General features: G+C 39.3%; 1 protein-coding gene across 1 annotated transcript in view; it reads right to left on the bottom strand.

Moving 5' to 3' along the window:
* Positions 1-18138, bottom strand: part of Cdc73 (cell division cycle 73) — an 89768-nt gene that overhangs the window by 48194 nt on the left and 23436 nt on the right. Inside the window, exons 9-10 of the mRNA XM_070041900.1 lie at positions 16628-16706; positions 14345-14409 (exon numbers count right to left, since the gene is read on the bottom strand). Of these exons, the coding sequence (XP_069898001.1) occupies positions 14345-14409; positions 16628-16706 (144 nt within the window). The remainder of the gene's footprint in view (positions 1-14344; positions 14410-16627; positions 16707-18138) is intronic.

Genomic DNA, 18138 nt, shown 5'->3' on the forward strand with positions numbered 1-18138 from the left:
GGACTGAAAAACCTCAGAAAATCAGTCAAAAATAAAATTAAGATAACAAACCACGTAAGAACCTACTACACTATATGGGAACAACCTAATCCAAAACAGTAGCATGTTAAAAAAATAAGAAATAACAAGAAAGTGGAGAATTCAATAGGTCAAATTAAACTTTTATTAAGAGAATTTTGTGAAACCTCTTCTAATACAGATAGACAGGTAACAAAAACACTACTACAAAGGAAAATATCACTTCACGTGTTTGGTTCACAACGTATTTAACTATTCTATGGAAAAGTTATATGATGTGGGATTAATATAAATGTTACCAAATCCTTTTTTTTTTCATTAGGGCTAGAGATGGACGCCAGGGCCTTGCACAGGTAGACTCGCACTCTGCCACTGAGCCACATATCAAGAGCTCTAAGAAAATCTGGTAGACGACATAAGATTCTACTTTAAAGCAACAATGATTCTGATGTGAACAGGCACAAGAAGTAGGCAGCCAATAAGAAAATTAGGGATGGGGCTGGGAAGGTAGCTCAGCGGTAGAGTGCATGCCTTGCAAGCATGAGGCCCTGGGTTTGATTCCTCAGCACCACATAAACAGAAAAAGCCGGAAGTGGCGCTGTGGCTCCAGTGGTAAGAGCGCTAGCCTTGAGCTGAAGAGCTGAGAGACAGCGCCCAGACCCAGAGTTCAGGCCCTATGACCGGCAAAAAAAAAAAACAAAAAAAAAAGAAAAGAAAATTAGGGATTAGGGCATGGTTTCAATGATAGAGCACCTGTCTAGCAAGTATGAAACTCTGAGTTCAAACCTTGGAACCAAAAGAGATCCCTTTTTGTTGTTGTTATTGTTGTCAGTCATGGGTCCTGAATTCAGGGCCTAAGAGCTGTTCTTAAGCATTTTTGCTCAGGGCTAGTGTTGTACCACTTTGAGCCACAACTCTACTTACAATTTTCTGGTGGTTAATTGGAGCTAAGAGTCTCTGAGACATTCCTGCCTAGGGTGGCTTTGAAATGCGATCATCAGATCTCAGCCTCCTGAATAACTAGGATTACAGACATGAGCCCTAGTTAGCCCAAGTAAGATCCCAATATTTATCAGAACAATTTAGAAGTTAATAGATTACTCAGTACCTCTTATAAAACAGCTGAACTGGCTAGTGGAAGGAGTTTAATGTTTAGGGATTCTTGTTAAATTCTCACATTTAAATTGTAGTTGAAATAGATGGAGGAAGGAAGATGGGAGTGTTGCTATCAATCAAGATGCACTGTACTCATAAATTGACATCATGCTGAACTGAAACATTTTTGTACAACTACATGAATTTTAAAAGAGAAAAATATGATTGAACATTAAAAAATAGATCATTATGGGCAAGACAGGAAGATTTTTCTCAAATAATGTTTTTAAACAGGAAGAGGTACAAAGGTAAATTTTACCTAATGACAAGATAAAGAATCCCACTCTGATCTCCTAAAAGAAAAAAAAAAATCAGAAAAAATAATGAACTATTCATGGTGCCTATTCTACAATCACAACCACATATACCCAGAAAACAAAAATATTTTGAAAATAAATAATGGTTATTTTATTTTTTACATTTTGTGTATTTTTCTCATGAAAACGTCACTAACAAGCCAATGAACATCCTATCAGTTCATCTATATCTTACATAATATATTCACTGCTCAATAAATCTGTAATTTAATCAAATGTCAAATAAATTTAAAGTACTATATTTATACTGTTTAGAACTAAAAGGCAATCATCAAAATCCTAATAGTTACAGGAATAGAAAAATCTTTTTTGTGTACAGGTCCTAGGGCTTGAACTTAGGAAGCACATGCTGTCCCTAAGCTTTTCTGCTCAAGGCTAGCACTCTACCACCTGAGCCACAGCTTCTCTTAGGGCTTTTTGTGGGAAGAGGGGGGATGGTAATTAGACATGAGAGTCTCGAGACTTTCCTGCCCCAGCTGGCTTTGAACTGTGCATCTCAGATCTCAGCCTCCTGAGTGGCTAGGATTGTAGGAGGAAGCCCTGGCGCGCAGCTTAGATTATAAAGTGTTTAAAGTAAACACTTCAGTCACTTTTCCAACATTTCCAAGTGCCCACTATTTGCCAGACACTGACATTATGGTGGCAGTCAGATAAAACATGGTGTCTACTAATGGCGTCTAAAATGTGGTGAAATCTGCATAACTGAACAGCCGTATGAAAAAATAAATGCTGGCTTAACCATCCATGAGAATAATTTCCAAATGGATCAAAGATGCAAATGTAAGTAACAAGACAAACTTGAAGTTGGGGAGGGAGGCAAATCCCTTATAATTTGGGAAAAGTTCCTAACTTTACAAAACCAAGAAACAAATATTTATAAATATGATTAAATAAAAATTTGGAAAGATCATTTCTATAGCAATTAAAATATCAGATGTCCAATGGGAAACCAGGTAAGGATACTTGCGATCGTTAAAGTCTTATAGTCCCAAATATCAAACGTGAGATGGAGATGGGCAAAAAATACTAAGGAGTTCACAGAAGAACAGCATCTCCCCTACACCAAAGGGAAGCTTGGTCATCGACGAGTGTGAACAGAAACTCCGTAGAGAAAACCCTCATTACCTATGCACTAAGCACAAATTTCAGACTGGCATATTGGCCTGCCAGATCTCTGGGGAAAAGAAGTGCTCAGGGGCGTTGGAGAATGCCAAAGGTAAAGATGTGCCACCCACAGTGCTCTGAGCAATGGCTGTGTAACCAAGGGAAGTCAGACACTTTCATATGGTATTAAACTTGCTACAAATATACAAAATATTACATAGATGCTCATATTTTACAATTTGCCATTTATTTTATTTGCCACTAGATCTTACGATGCATTAGTAAAGCACAAATTACCCTGTCATAATTGCCTATGCTTAAGATTTTGATAAACATAAATTAGTTTCCCTTGTCTTCTGCACTCTACTCATTAAAGGCTCGGCTCTTCAGAGGGCTGAGATCTGAAGATAACGGGTAGGAGCCAGCTCAGGTAGGAAAGTCCATGCCAGGCCTGGGGCTTGAACTCAAGGCCTGGACACTGTCCCTGAGCTTTTGTGCCCAAGGTTATCATACTCTACCACTTGACCTACAGCTTCACTTCTAGCTTTTTGAGGGTTTAACCGGAAATAAGAATCTCAAGGACTTTCCTGCCTGAGCGGCTTCAATCCACAATCCTCAGATTTCAGCCTCCTGAGTAGCTAGAAATACAAGCATGAGGCACCAGTGCTTAGTTTGCATTATGTGTTTTAAAGTCAAATAAGGTCATTCCCTAAGACTTGACAATGAATCAAGTAAAATATGGTGATGTGTTATTCCTAAAACTGAACTGGCAATTTATGTATCTAAAGAAATACATTCTAGCCGGGCGCTGGTGGCTCACGCCTATAATCCTAGCTACTCAGGAGGCTGAGATCTGAGGATCGCGGTTCAAAGCCAGCCCAGGCAGGAGAGACCTTGAGACTCCTATCTCCAATAAACCAGAAAACCGGAAGTGGCGCTGTAGCTCAAGTGGTAGAGCACTCGCCTTGAGCTGAAGAGCTGAGGGACAGCGCCCAGGCCCAGGCCCAGAGTTCAAGCTCCAGGACCGACAAAAAAAAAAAAGAAATACATTCTAACTGGGAAGGTATCAGTCAGACCGAGCCCCAAGGAACAGAAGTCCTAATGGCAAATGATGATAGAACCTGTCCACACAGGGGCACACTCACACTCTCAGATAATTCAACATTTGAAGGATACAATTATTCTGTGCTTGTTATGCAGCTGTAATGCAACTTCCAGTATCCGCTCTTTACACAAAAAATGTAGGTATGCTAGACAGAAGGTGTGACCATCAGATCTTTGGCCACTGTACTTTTTATGAATTAATAAATCAGCATTTAGGACAGTAGAAACAGCTCAAATTAAGAGTACCTGCCCAGCAAGCTCAAACTCAAGTCAATTTTAAAAAAAAAGAAAGAAAGAAAGAAATCAATCAGCATTTGCTGTCAGATGCAAGACTGATGAACTTAATTAAAAGGAATCAACTCAAACTGTATACCGACATTACCTTTTCTTCAGCCTTTCTCTCCACCCTCTGAAGTAACTTGGGATGCAAGCAGCCCACCTTCCCCAGCACCACAAGCTTCTGCCTCCTACTCATCACCCATTCTCTGATGGGCTACTATCAACGGTGAAATCTATTCAGCACCCGACAATGCAACTACTGACTAGTCCTCAGTGATTTATAAGAAGTTTCCCACAAAAAATGCAAGTATATATCTATTTCTAATATGACACAATTAGAAGTATGTTTTCTATGGTCCACTATACTGTGATCTTTATATGCTGGTACTTAGAGAAACATTTCAAAATACTAATACGTTTTCAAAGTTATCAATAATTCACATATGAATTATTGTGTGTATATAATTATGTGTGTGTGTATATATATATATATATATATACACACACAAAAAAAACATTAATCTCCCCAACACTGACATCTATCAATTGGTTTGAAGCCATCAGATCCTATCCCAAAAAAACTTTACCATTTAACCCAAATAAAGAAAAACTATTTCCCAATATCAATTTAAACAATCAAGTTTTATTTTTTTCCTCTGCAGTGCTGAGGATTAAACTCATGGCCTTGCACATGCTAAACAAGCTTCTCTTCCACCAATTTTAAGTAACTATGTTCTTATAGTTTCTTTTCCTATTATTAAGTTAAAGTAGCTTTTTATAGTTTAAAAAATACATATAAGCCGGGTGCCAGTGGCTTACATCTGTAATCCTAGCTACTCAGGAGGCTGAGATCTGAGGATCGAGGTTCAAAGCCAGCCCGAGCAGGAAAGTTCATGAGACTCTTATCTCCAATAAAACGCTAGAAAACCAGAAGTGGTGCTGTGGCTCAAGTGGTAGAGCACTCACCTTGAGCTGAAGAGCACAAGAACAGCGCCCAAGCCCAGAGTTCAAGCCCCATGACCAACCAAAAAAAAAAAAAAATACATATACCAAAGTTCATGATGAATTACAATGTATTATAAATTTATTACCAAAATGACTGGTGGAAGTGCCAGTCCACCTATTTTAAACTCCATATTCCTAAGGACACTATAACATTGTTGAAAATACAATTAACATCAGAAATTGAATTTGGAAAACTTTGCTTTCACAAAGAAAAAGAAGCCTGTAAACCCAAGAACTAGGAAGTAGTAGATCAAGGCTGCAGTAGTTCCAAGCTGGCCCCAGAATATATCAAGAACAAACAAGCTGGGTAGGGTGGTTAGCACCATTAATACCAAGTGTAGATGAGGCCATAGATAGAAAGACTGCAGTCCAAGGCCAAACTTGGGCATAGAAAATCCATAATATCCTATCCCCAAAAAACTAAAACCATCCCCATTAAAAGAGAGAGTAAAAAAGCTACCTATAAAGTCTAAGTTAAAGCTGGGCGCTAGTGGCTCACAATTTTAATCCTGCTACTCAGGAGGCTGAGATCTGAGGAACGTGTTTCAAAGCCAGCCCAGGCAAGAAAGCCCATGAGACTCTTATCTCCAATAAATTTCCTGAAAACCAGAAGTGGTGCTGTGGCTCAAGTGGTAGGGCGCTCGCTTTGAGCTGAAGAGCTCAGGGACAGCGCCCAGGCCCAGAGTCCAAGCCCCACGACCAACAAAAATAAATAAATAAGTAAGTAAATAAAACTGCAGGAAATTTTAAACCTCTATCTAAAAAAATACTCAACTTAAGTAAATTTTTAAATGATTAACAGTGTCCATAATTCACAATCTGACTTTTAAAAGATTAAAACCAATTCTTCTTAATTTATAAATTTCAAAGTAAATCTACATTTTACATATGTTGTAAAACTTTTAATGTAAAGACACAATGACACACTAAAATACAAACACCACTATTCTGTGGCAAGTCTTCTGTCACAATTTTTTTTTAATTTTTAAATTATTTCCAATTCTAAGTATTTCAAATGAATGTCTTCAATTTATTCACAGCAAAGCACCATTCCAAATTTTCAAATAAAAACTTGTTTCTAATAGATTCCTAATAGACCAAAAACAGAAGTTTAAAAACAAGTATTTAAAATAAACATGGGAACAATCACTCACAGAGGAACATGAGAAGCAGGAAAGACAAGAAGAACAACACTAAAAGAAACATCCATCAAGAAAAAGACCTGGAAAAGAAACCAAAACTTAGAATTAAAGATCAAGTGAGGCTTGGTAGGACGGGGGAAGGGAGGAGGGAGGAGACCTAATTAGATAACCCCAAAAATATTAAGACAAAAGTACTAACACAAAATGAAAATAATAATTCGAATGTAAGAACTACATAAAAGCTCACTGAAGATGTAAGATGAAGATCTAGAAATTGATAAAAACAAACTAAAGCACAGCCTTTAGGAGTCACTGAAAAGTATCAAGGACATATATATCTAAACACAAAAATATAGCATGCCATTAAATATACTTGGATTTCTCCTATGAACAAGAGTTTCTTCCATCATGAAATTTTTTAAAATACAAAGATTCGTATCTATTCTTCAAGATAATAAAGGTAAACATTTAATTTTAAAATTCTATGTTAAATAATAGCAATAGTCTAAAAGTAGGTGGAAGTTGGAATTTTAATGTGATGAAATATGCTTAATACAAATATTAATATTATTAAAACTAAATGAAACAAATTTGTATCAATGCAGGAAAACAAAAGAAACTGTTGAACAGTCAAGGGAGACTTATCAGAAAAGAAAATTAACAGGGTGCCAGTGGCTCACATCTGTAATCCTAGCTACTCAGGAGGCTGAGATCTGAGCATCAAGGTTAAGAGGCCAGCTAGGGCAGAAAAGTCCCTGAGACTCTTATCTACAATTACCACCAACAAAACAAAACAAAACCAGAAGTGGAGCTGTGGCTCAAATGGAAGAGCACTGACTTTGAGCAAAAAAGCTCAGGGACAACACTCAGAACTAGCACAAAACAAAAAATAGAAGAAAACCAAAATTTGCTTTTGTGCCTCTGTATATCACCTTTATCATGAAATTTTAAAAAGTAAAAAAGATTCATATGGAACTATACACTAACAAATTAACATGACATAAATATATGCAGATTCAAATTTCATAGTATATATTTTATGTCATTACTAAAATATCATTTTCTATTTCATAGTGAATAATATTAAAATATCCTCAGTCAAGCTAATGTCAAATTGATAATTACAACTTATCAATTGTTTTCGGATTATTCCACCATATGTGGTGACAATAACTTTGTGTATTTTACAAGTAATCTCAAGTATCCTGCCATTAATCCCATGATAACTGGCAGATTGTAAAGTTTATACTACACATATTACTAAAATCACCACAACCTAGAACTAGGTTTTGTTAAACCATTAAGTTTTCTTTAATGAAATACACAACTAAATTAAATGAAATTTGATTGTATAACATGTCAAAAGTACCAATACTGGCATGCACACATGTATGCATGCATGCATGCACATGGGACACATAACATACTCCAAAAAAACAACCAGGTTTTAAAATTACTCAAGAGTTTGTTACAATACTCACTATACCAGTCTAAATATAAATCATAAAAAAGTAGTATTTCCACTCACAATTTCATGACAATGATCAAAATCCTAAATACTACTGATGCCCTTTTAGACTCTTCCTGTATATACAGGCCCTAATGGGAGATGGAAAAGGAGTTGTCTTATCAACGTCTTTACAGCTGTCTTCTCTTAAAAACATATAACTTTGCATGTCACTGTATTTTTTTTTTTGGGGGGGGGGATCCGGTCGTGGGGCCTGAACTCTGGGCCTGGGCGCTGTCCCTCAGCTCTTCAGTTCAAGGCTAGCACTCTTCCACTTGAGCCACAGCACTACTTCTGGCTTTTTTCTTTTTGCTTATGTGGTGCTGAGGAATCAAACCCAGGGCCTCATGCATATAAGGCAATTACTCTACCACTGAGCCACCTTCCCAGCCCCATGACAGTGTATTATTAAACAAGCAACAATAAATGTGCTATGAAGCTACTGCCAATATTTACAGGTACATCACATTCATCTAGAATGATAATTATAATCATAAATTCATAAGGCAGTCATCACTTGTTGATTCCTGTTTATGTTAAGCACTTTTACACATTTTCTCCTCTATTTTTATTATAAATTACACAGAATGACTAGTAAGGCTGGGACTCAGAGCCAACACTAAGTTCAAAGCTTTACATCTTTAGTGATTCAAACTGATTGACTTCTCTGTAATAAGCTGGCATTGCCAGGGATTTCTTTTTTGCCAGTCCTGGGGCCTGAACTCTGGGCCTGGGCGCTGTCCCTCAGCTCTTCAGCTCAAGGCTAGCGCTCTACCACTTGAGCCACAGCACCACTTCTGGCTTTTTCTACTTATGTGGTGCTGAGGAATCGAACCCAGGGCCTCATGCATGCAAGGCAACCACTCTACCACTGAGTCACCTTCCCAGTCCCTTAATCAGGGATTTCAAACTCCTACCTATGAAGGGAGCATGAATAAATCAAGGGTAGATTAAAAATAATAATAAAGGGGTAAGGTCTCTGGCAATCTAAAGAAACAAGAGCAGGTCACTGCTCAGATGAAACAGTGGCTATGGCTATATGAGGCTGTACCCATCATACACTCACACTAGATAGCTTCTTCAAAGATTAGAAATTCAGACTGCCTTTTTTTTTTTGTCAGTTGTGAGGCCTGAACTCTGGGCCTGGGTGCTGTCCCCCAGCTCTTCAGCTGTAGACCAGCACTCTACCACCTTAGCCTCAGCCCCACTTCTGGCTTTTTCTGCTTATGTGGTACTGAGGAATCGAACCCAGGGGCTCATGCATGCAAGGCAAGCACTCTACCACTGAGCCAACTTCCCAGCCCCTCAGACTGCTTTTTAAATGCTTGTAAGTTGCATGAAATTTTAAGTGAGAATGACCAGGCATAAAATATGACTCCAGAAGTATGTTCACTAATACACATGGGACAACACACTGACATCTAACTCTGCATCTAATGCTGCATCTAATGCTGAGGAAAAACTATGCTACAGCTGTGCTTAAAAATCTGTACCATCTAAGTGTCTTCTTTCAAATCTTCCCAGGTGCCACACTCCTGCTGCAATCTCAGAGCTTTTAATCTTGCTGTCTGCTAATCCTTAAACAGTTTTCCTGTATCTTCATCGAGTCAACCCCTACGTAAATTACAGATCTTCCTTCAAATATTACTTCATTAATGATGTGTGATGATTCTTGCAACAAATCCCCCATTTCAGGCTCTCAGGGCACAATGTCTCCCCTCAATCACAATTTCATTTTCAAGTCACCACTAATGTACCTATCTACTCTCCACAAGGAAACCCCATAGGACACATCTGCTTTTATTCATCTCTGCTGTCCCAAATCCCAGGAGAGTGAGTGATACAGGGCAGCTATTTTACAAGTGTCTGCAGAAGGAAGAGAGGATGGAAGAAAAGTCAGACAGAACATTACTGTTACTATAGTTCTATAGTACTTCCACAACACAACACAATACAACCTGCAGAACTGAACAACAAATTCTCAACAAACAAGGGAGAAGAAAGGAAGCCTGATGATAAGAAGCTGACTAGTGTATGTGCTCCTGCTTTAAAGACTACAACTTAGGGACAGATGCCAAATTCAAGCCCCAGGACTTGCCCACTGCATGTGCAAGCCAACCCTTACACCCCTTGTTACCCACCCCCTACCCACCCACACAAGACAAGGGACAGCGCTTTAACCCTGAGTTCAGACAGAAAAAAAGAAAAACAAAAAACAAGTAACATATTTTGGGGAAAACTACCAACTAAGAAAGGCTCTCCAGAGCTGGAGGTTTGACTCAGTTGGTAGAGCACTAGCCAAAAAAAGCAACAGGTACTGGGTTCTTTGAGTCCTGTTCTTAGGCAGAAGGGAGGGAGGGAGGGAGGGAGGGAGGAAGGGAAGGGAAAGGGAAAGGGAAAGGGAAAAGGACAAGGGAAGCTCTTCAGTAACCACAATTGTACAACTTGTTCCTCTGGAAGTTTACTGTGAAATACAGTTCATATTTCTTCATTAAAAATTAAAATAAAAAAATAAAGTTAACCAGATGCCAGGTAAGACAATATATGCTCATAGGCCCAGCTAGTTGGGAAGCTAAGACAGGAAACTCTCTGGAATCCAGTAGTTCAAGGCCACCCTGGACAACACAGTAAAGATTGTATCTTAGAGAAAAAGTCAAACATATTAAACTGCAGAGACCTGTAACTTTAAACAGACCTAGAGCTGGGCACTGGTGGTTCACATCTGTAATCCTAGCTATTCAGGAGGCTTTGATTTGAAGACTGAAAGCAGTAAAGTCTGTGAGATTCTTATCTCCAATTAACCACCAGAAAACCAGAAGTAGAGCTGTGACTCAAAATGGTAGACTACTAGCCTTGAGCTGAAAGGGCTCAGGGATGGTATCCAGGCCCTGAGTTCAAGCCCCAGGACATAGAAAATAAAGACAATTAGAATTCTATTCTTATAGGGAATTTCAATAAATTACTACTTTTATATTAGAACAATACCTTGCCTAGGTGTTTTCATAACAAATTTGTTACTTCTGTTTTCATAACAAATTATAGTAATGTATGACTTTTTATTAAATTTGGTTACTAAAATAGTGATATAAAAACTGTCAATTTACTAATTTAGTCTTGCATCTGACTTTTGCATCTTATAGGTTAACCCTGATACAGAATATTCCAAACCTCATAAAGTTTGTATATCAACAAAGTATATAACTCTGAAGGAGAATAGCAAAACCAATTAAGCAGTGTTTAAAGCCATAAAGCCTTTTAATAAGCATTTAACAGCTCTGTGTGTCTGCTTAGACACTGTGAGACATGGTCTCCCTGTGTAGCTGGCCTAGAACATACAATGTTCCTGTCTTTGCCTCTGTAGTACTAAGACACTAGTCTTGTACCAAATAACCAGCAGCACGGCTGCTGTAACCAGAGATAAAGGGAGAATTGGGCAAAACACACAGTCACAACCAAGCAAAGAAGGGGAGGAAATAGCTTACGTTTGAGGTATAAACTAAAAAGAAACAATTACCTAAAAATCTCAATTTCTAAGTTAATGAAAAGAATAGCGTGGGGTCAAGTGAAGAAAGTAAACCAATGAAGAAGGGGAGAATGCAGTCAAGAATTCAACATATAGAGCTGGGAAGGTGGCTCGGTGGTAGAGCGCTTGCCTTGCATACATGAGGCCCTGGGTTCAATTCCTCAGCACCACATAAGCAGAAAAAGAAGCCGGAAGTGGTGCTATGGTTCAAGTGGTAGAGCGCTAGCCTTGAGCTGAAGAGCTGAGGGACAGCACCCAGGCCCAGAGTTCAGGCCCCAGGACCGGACCAAAAAAAAAAAAAAAAAAAAAGAATTCAATGTATAGGGGCTGGGAAGGTGGCTCAGTGGTAGAGCACTTGCCTTGCAAGCATGAGGCCCTGGGTTCGATTCCTCAGCACCACATAAACAGAAAAAGCTGGAAGTGGCGCTGTGGCTCAAGTGGTAGAGTGCTAGCCTTGAGCTGAAGAGCTGAGGGACAACGCCCAGGCCCAGACTGCCCCCCCCCAAAAAAAAAAGAATTCAATGTATATATCCTACAAAATTAAGAAATAATAATAGCAATTTGATCATTTTCATGATTATTCTTTAAAATCCTACAGCATAAATTTGTTTAGATTCACCTCTTTTGAATATACTTAATAAGGACTCTGGACAGGAAACATAATGGTTATCATTCTCATACTGCTTAATTAAGAAGGTATCCTTGAGTCTTAGAAAAATTGTTGTTTCAAGTATCCCTTCTAAAAAGTATCATTGCTTTTACTCTCTGCATAGAAGCTCATATAATGAAATAAATTTCATGGCTTGCTTAGACATATATATAAAAGTAAAACAACAGCAACAGTAATAAGGAAAAAGTAACTTTGATGGCTAATGATAATAATTTCAGTTCCCCAGTGACTCAATTGGGGAATAATCAGAGACAAGGCTGTTGTCCTCAGGAAAACACCCATAACGGAATCAGGTAAGAATTAAGTGAACTATTATAGCCATGAACTACAGTCCTCAGTGAGGGTAAGAACACAGGTGTCTCAGGACGTGCGCACTGACTCACTCACTGCTTTTGCCCTCCATCGCAAATCTGAAACCAGAGGCACTGGCCATCATGCTTTCATCTACTGGCCTTCAACCGTACCCCATTTTAGTATAAAGAATGCTCTTGTGCCTGGACTCTGCTCCTCAGTCACCTGCTAGAGAGGCTCTCACTACCCTCCTCTAAAGAAGGGGGCATAGGGGACGGGAAGGGGAAACAAAGGAGGAGGCAACAATGCTTGATAATAAATGTACTCATTACCTTGCCCATGTAATTGTAACCCCTCCGTACGGTATTTTCAAAATTAAAAAAAAAGAAGAAGTTCACCCACAACTAAGCGGCATTCGATAAGCACTTGTTGAATTAGTTACTTTCAGTAATAAAAAAAAAATCTGATGACAATTTAAAAACAAGTATGCATATCAACAAAACATCTGATACTCAATCTCAATTTGAAGTCTATAGAAAGAAACAGAAGTTCTAACTTTTCAGTCAGATTTTACATTTATTTTGTCTGCTTCTGGAAATGAATGAGTAAAACATGGCAAACTCCAAATTGACATAAAAATGTATCTTAATTCTGAGAAATCACAGCAAGTATATTATGATTCTCTGTCATGCAGAGCCTGTGAAGATCTGGTGATTCACAAGCAAATACAAAAGTAATTTCACTACCACTAGGTTTTAAGTATACAGGCATCCTAATGAATAAACACTGTATTTTAAAGTATAAAACTTCTAAGAATAAATATACAAATGAAGGTAACAGAATTCCTGCTCCACAGCATCAAATCCTATCATTGACTAAATAAAAGTTAGCATTTAGAAATGAAACAATTAAAAGAGAAGCCAGGTAGAGTCACAATTGTAGTTCCAGGTACTCATGAGGCTGAGAAAGCAGGGTCCCCTTGAGCCTGGCCAACACAGCGAGTGGGGATGAGGTAGTGGGGAGCACAGGGAGAAAGGGCAGTAGAAAGCGGCGGGTGGGGGAGGGGAGGAGCCCTTGTGGACATCAAGGGCAGGTTGTCAGGTGTGGGCTGTGTCAGCACTCCATCATCACTAATCTCTTTCGTCTTTTTTGTTGTTGTTGGTTGTGGGGCTTGAACTCTGGGCTTGAGTGCTCTCCCTCAGCTCTTCAGCTCAAAGCAAGCACTCTATCGCTTGAGCCACAGCGCCACTTCCGATTTTCTGAGTGGTTTATTAGAAATAAGAGTCTCTCAGCCTTTTCTGCCCAGGCTGGCTTTGAACCTTGATCCTCAGCTCTCAGCCTCCTGAGTAGCTAGGGCGATAGGCGTGAGCCACCAGCGCTGGGCTACCACTGCACTCTTTCAAACTTTTTTGGGGTGCCAGTCCTGGGGTTTAAGCTCGGGACCTGGGTGCCATCCCTGAGATTCTTTTGCTCAAGGCTAGCAATCTAACACTTGAGCCAAAACAACCCCTCCAGCTTTTTCTGCATAATTTGCTGAAGAGTCTCACGGCCTTTTCTGCCTGGGCTGGCTCTGAACTACAATCCTCAGATCTCAGCCTTCCTGAGTAGCTAGGATTACAGGAGTGAGCCACCAGTGCCCAGTCACCCTAACTTTTTTTTTTTGGGGGGGGGGGTCCGGTCGTGGGGCCTGAACTCTGGGCCTGGGCGCTGTCCCTCAGCTCTTCAGCTCAAGGCTAGCGCTCTACCACTTGAGCCACAGCGCCACTTCCAGCTTTTTTCCTTTTGCTTATGTGGTGCTAAGGAATCGAACCCAGGGCCTTGAGCATGCAAGGCAAGCGCTCTACCACTGAGCCACCTTCCCAGCCCCTCACCCTAACTTTTTAAAAAGTGTAAGGTATTACATTCAAAAAAACAAGAGATACTGTAGCCAAGAACTCGTCCCCAGTGACTCTTAAAAGCTCCTGTGTGACCTTATAAACTCTAACCATACAGCACTGCACTAGTTACAAGCTAGTAAAAAGCCTTTTATTTACATAGTCAAGCTTGAAGAAAAAACAAGAAACAGAACAACCAGGAATCAAATAATAACCACACAATCCATCAGCACAACTAATCATTAAAAATACATGTCCTGAAATAGGATATATTAGAAAACAAAGATTCTCTTCAACATCTGCTACTCACATAAAGTGCCTGAAGCAAATAAGCTGTGTGGCTGGGATAACTTACCGTTACAGACTTCAGAGTCATGCCGTGGTAGGTACCCATGGTGTCGATTTTAAAGCCTTCCGTTTCTACAAACAAAAGGGGGTTGCTGTTAAGATTATTTATTTCTTGATAGATAAGAAATCTAAAGTTAGAGCTGGTAGCTCATGACTATAATCCTAGCAACCAAGAGGGCTGAGATCTGAGAATTTCAATTCAATGCCAGCCCAGGCAGGAAAGCCCTTGAGATCTATTTTTTTTTTTTTTTGGCGGGGGTGGGGGGAGGATCATCATGGGGCCTGAACTCTGGGCCTGGGCACTGTCCCTCAGCCCTTCAGCTCAAGGCTAGCATTCTACCGCTTGAGCCACAGAGCCACTTCTGGCTTTTTCTGCTTATGTGGTGCTGAAGAATAGGAACCCAGGGCCTCATGCATGCAAGGCAAGCACTCTACCAATGAGCCACCTTCCTAGCCCGCCCCTTGAGTCTCCAATTAGGAACCAGAAGTGGTGCTGTGATGCTGTGGCTCAAAGTGGTAGGTCGAGTGCTAGCGGTCAGCAAAACAACTGAGGGATTAAAAAAATAAATAAATAAAGCCCTGAGTTAAGCCCATGACCAACCAAAAAAAAAAGAGAGAGAGAAGAAAAAGAAATCTAAACTTACCTAAAATTATATGTGAAAGTCAAACAGTATAACAAAGCTTTGAATCTACTCTGTATAAAATCTCTCTAGAAGACACCAGCCGCAAAAATATTCTATACACAACAAGCCTACTGCACAGAAACTGGGTAAAACTATCTCTCTATGCTCCAAAATAAGATTGAATACTCTGAAATCTCAAATTACTTACTAGCAATAACCAATAATAGTACCACTAGAAGAATAGGAATAGTTCTTAAGTTATACAGAGTTGTCTCCCAAAGTTCCAACCGTGTTACTTAGTTTGTTATTCATACATGTCATTTATAGTTGTCATCACAGCCCCAGGACACTGCTGAGAATCCTTGATTGAAAAGGGTGAGAGCAAATACTGAACACTTTGCAGGCCACAAATCTGTCACCATATCAAATTTTGCCATTATAATGCCAAAACAATATAAATAATATTTGCATGTACACAAAGCAGGGTGGATATAGTCCATGAAGGATTAGACCTGTTCCATGGGCTGCTTTATATGATTCATTCCATAAAGAAAAACTGCAGTGAAGAGTGGATCATTATCTTCCATACAAATGAAAATAACAGGTTAAGACTTTATTCAGTAGATTAACATCAGTACAAAAAATTCACTGCACTAAGGCAACATAATCTTTAAAGAAAGTTAAATGCAGATTTCAGATGATCCGTCCATCAATGCTGGAATCATGCAGAAAGGGCATGTTACTGCATTAGCCAGAACCCTACATAGTAATCACAAGGAATGCCTTCTCCTGTTTCAGGTCCACGGAAGCTACCCAAGTTCTCCATGTATACATTTCTAATTGGAGATCATGACTTAATAAGTAGAATCTCCATCCTAAAATAAATTCCCAGGCAGAATTAATGTTGCCAGGTGCCAGTGGCTCATACCTATAATCCTAGCTACTTGGGAGGCTGAGATCTGAGAATGGTGGTTCAAAGCCAGCCCAGGCAGGAAAGTCCGTAAAACTCTTATATTCCATTAACCACCAGAAAACCAGAAGTGGCACTGTAGCTCAAGTGGCAGAGTGCTAGCCTTGAGCAAAAAGAGTTCAGTGACAACACCGAGGCCCTGAGTTCAAGTCCCACAACTCATACACACAGAGACACACACACAGAGAACCAGTGTTAGTAATAGCAAACATCTGTAGGTAGTTTCTTTCATATCAGACACCTTTTTAGGGATATCATCTTTATTAACAAGTTTGCTTCCCAACAATAAGCCTAAGAGATAGGTACTAATACTATTAGAAATGTATTTATTTACATGAGAGAGACATAGACAGAACTGATAAAATACTAAAATTTCATACAATATAATGATCTGTGACACAAGCTATCTGCTTCTAGAATCCAAACTACAACCAAGAATTATTTTTTTTCTGTAAAGGGCCAGTTTGTATTATTAAGCTTTGCCCACTATATGATCTGTCAAAACAACTTCAATTATGCTGTCACAGAACTAAAGATAATATACAAATGAATTAATAACATGGCTGTGTTCCAAAAAAAATTTACAAAAGTATGAATGAAACTGATTCTTCCCAATTCTAAGTCTTAAATATCAGAACATACCGCTTTTGAGGTCAGCACAACCACAGTAAGAGGAAGGTAAAAGCAAGCAACTTGCCTTCTTTCCCTTTGAATCTTTCCTGGTCATATCTATTGTAGGCAGCTGGGATAGGCTGCTTAGTACGCAATGTGGGATCCTGTGGAAAAATAATGAGTTATGTTAATATTTAAAATACTACTTTAGTACTCACATTTAAAGCTGGTCCTGGGACTTGAACTCAAGGCTTGGGAGTTATTCTTGAGCTTCTGCTCAAGGCTAATACTCTACACTTGAGCCACAGCTCCACTTCCTAAATTTTTGGTGGTTCATTGGAAATAAGTCTCATGAGACTTTCCCTGCTCAGTCTGGCTCTAAACCTCGATCCTCTGATCTTAGCTTCCTAAGCAGCTAGGATTACAGGCATGAGCCACTAGTGCCTGGTGAAGTATTTATTTTCTGTGCTTCCTTTTTTTTACTATGTAGCCAAGAAGACAAAAAAAATAGCGATTAGGCCACATTTGATGACCAATAGTCATATTATTGCTGCTAAAAAGTACTGTCCTTATCAAATAAACTTAAAACTTATAAAGCTTCAGAAATAAAATGATTACTAATTTCATTCTGATTACTTAAATAAATGTCTTTGTGAAATAATACTCTCTCTGCAATGATGACCTTTTTAACAGTACACTTTTCAGCTGGGCACACAAGGCTCACTCCTATATCCTAGCTATTCAGGAAGCTGAAATCTGAGATCTGAGTATTGCAATTTGAAGCCAGCCCAAACAGCAAAGTCCATGAGACTCTTATCTCCAATTAACTACTCAAAAGTTGGATGTGGAGCTCAAGTACCTCATTGAGCACCAGCCATAAGCAGAAAAAGTTGAAGGACAGCATCTAGGCCCTGAGTTGAAGTTCCAGTACTGGCACCAAAAGAAAACAAAAACAAAAATGGTGAAACAAACTTTTTTGCATTCAGTGTAAGTTGCAAATCTGCTTCAGGATTAGCCAGTATGCCCTGGCCCTAAGTTTTAAGAATTGGGTCCTGAATTTACCAAGGAGGCAAGGCTAGGCTTTTTCTGAATGGGCAGGGCAGAGACAGGGGCATTACTCCTTGGGGTAATGCATGGACAGGCATGGAGGAGGGACACAGACATGGCAGAAGAGGCACATTAAACATGCATTCAGCCCAAACCAGGGCATTAGATATTCACTATGCAGAGTTCCACAGACTAGTCAAGTACTTTAATGAAACAAGCTGTCATCTTTTTTTCTTTTTGTCGGTCATGGAGCCTGAACTCTGGGCCTGGGCGCTGTCCCTCAGCTCTTCAGCTCAAGGCTAGCGCTCTACCATGGATTCACAACACCATTTCCGGCTTTTTCTGCTTATGTGAAGCTGAGGAATCGAACCCAGGGCCTCATCCATGCAAGGGAAGCACTCTACCACTGAGCCACCTTCCCAGCCCCATAAGTTGTCATCTTAAAAAAAAAAAAAAAAAAGAAAAACAATTTTTAATTCAAAGTTTACTGAACTGATAACTTTTAAGTCTTTAACTGAATTACCTACAAAGATGTTAATCTCTAAATTA

This window comes from Dipodomys merriami, unplaced genomic scaffold, assembly GCF_024711535.1.
Source record: "Dipodomys merriami isolate MVZ:Mamm:240054 unplaced genomic scaffold, mDipMer1.0.p SCAF_31, whole genome shotgun sequence".
In the NCBI taxonomy this organism is placed as follows: Eukaryota; Metazoa; Chordata; class Mammalia; order Rodentia; family Heteromyidae; genus Dipodomys; species Dipodomys merriami.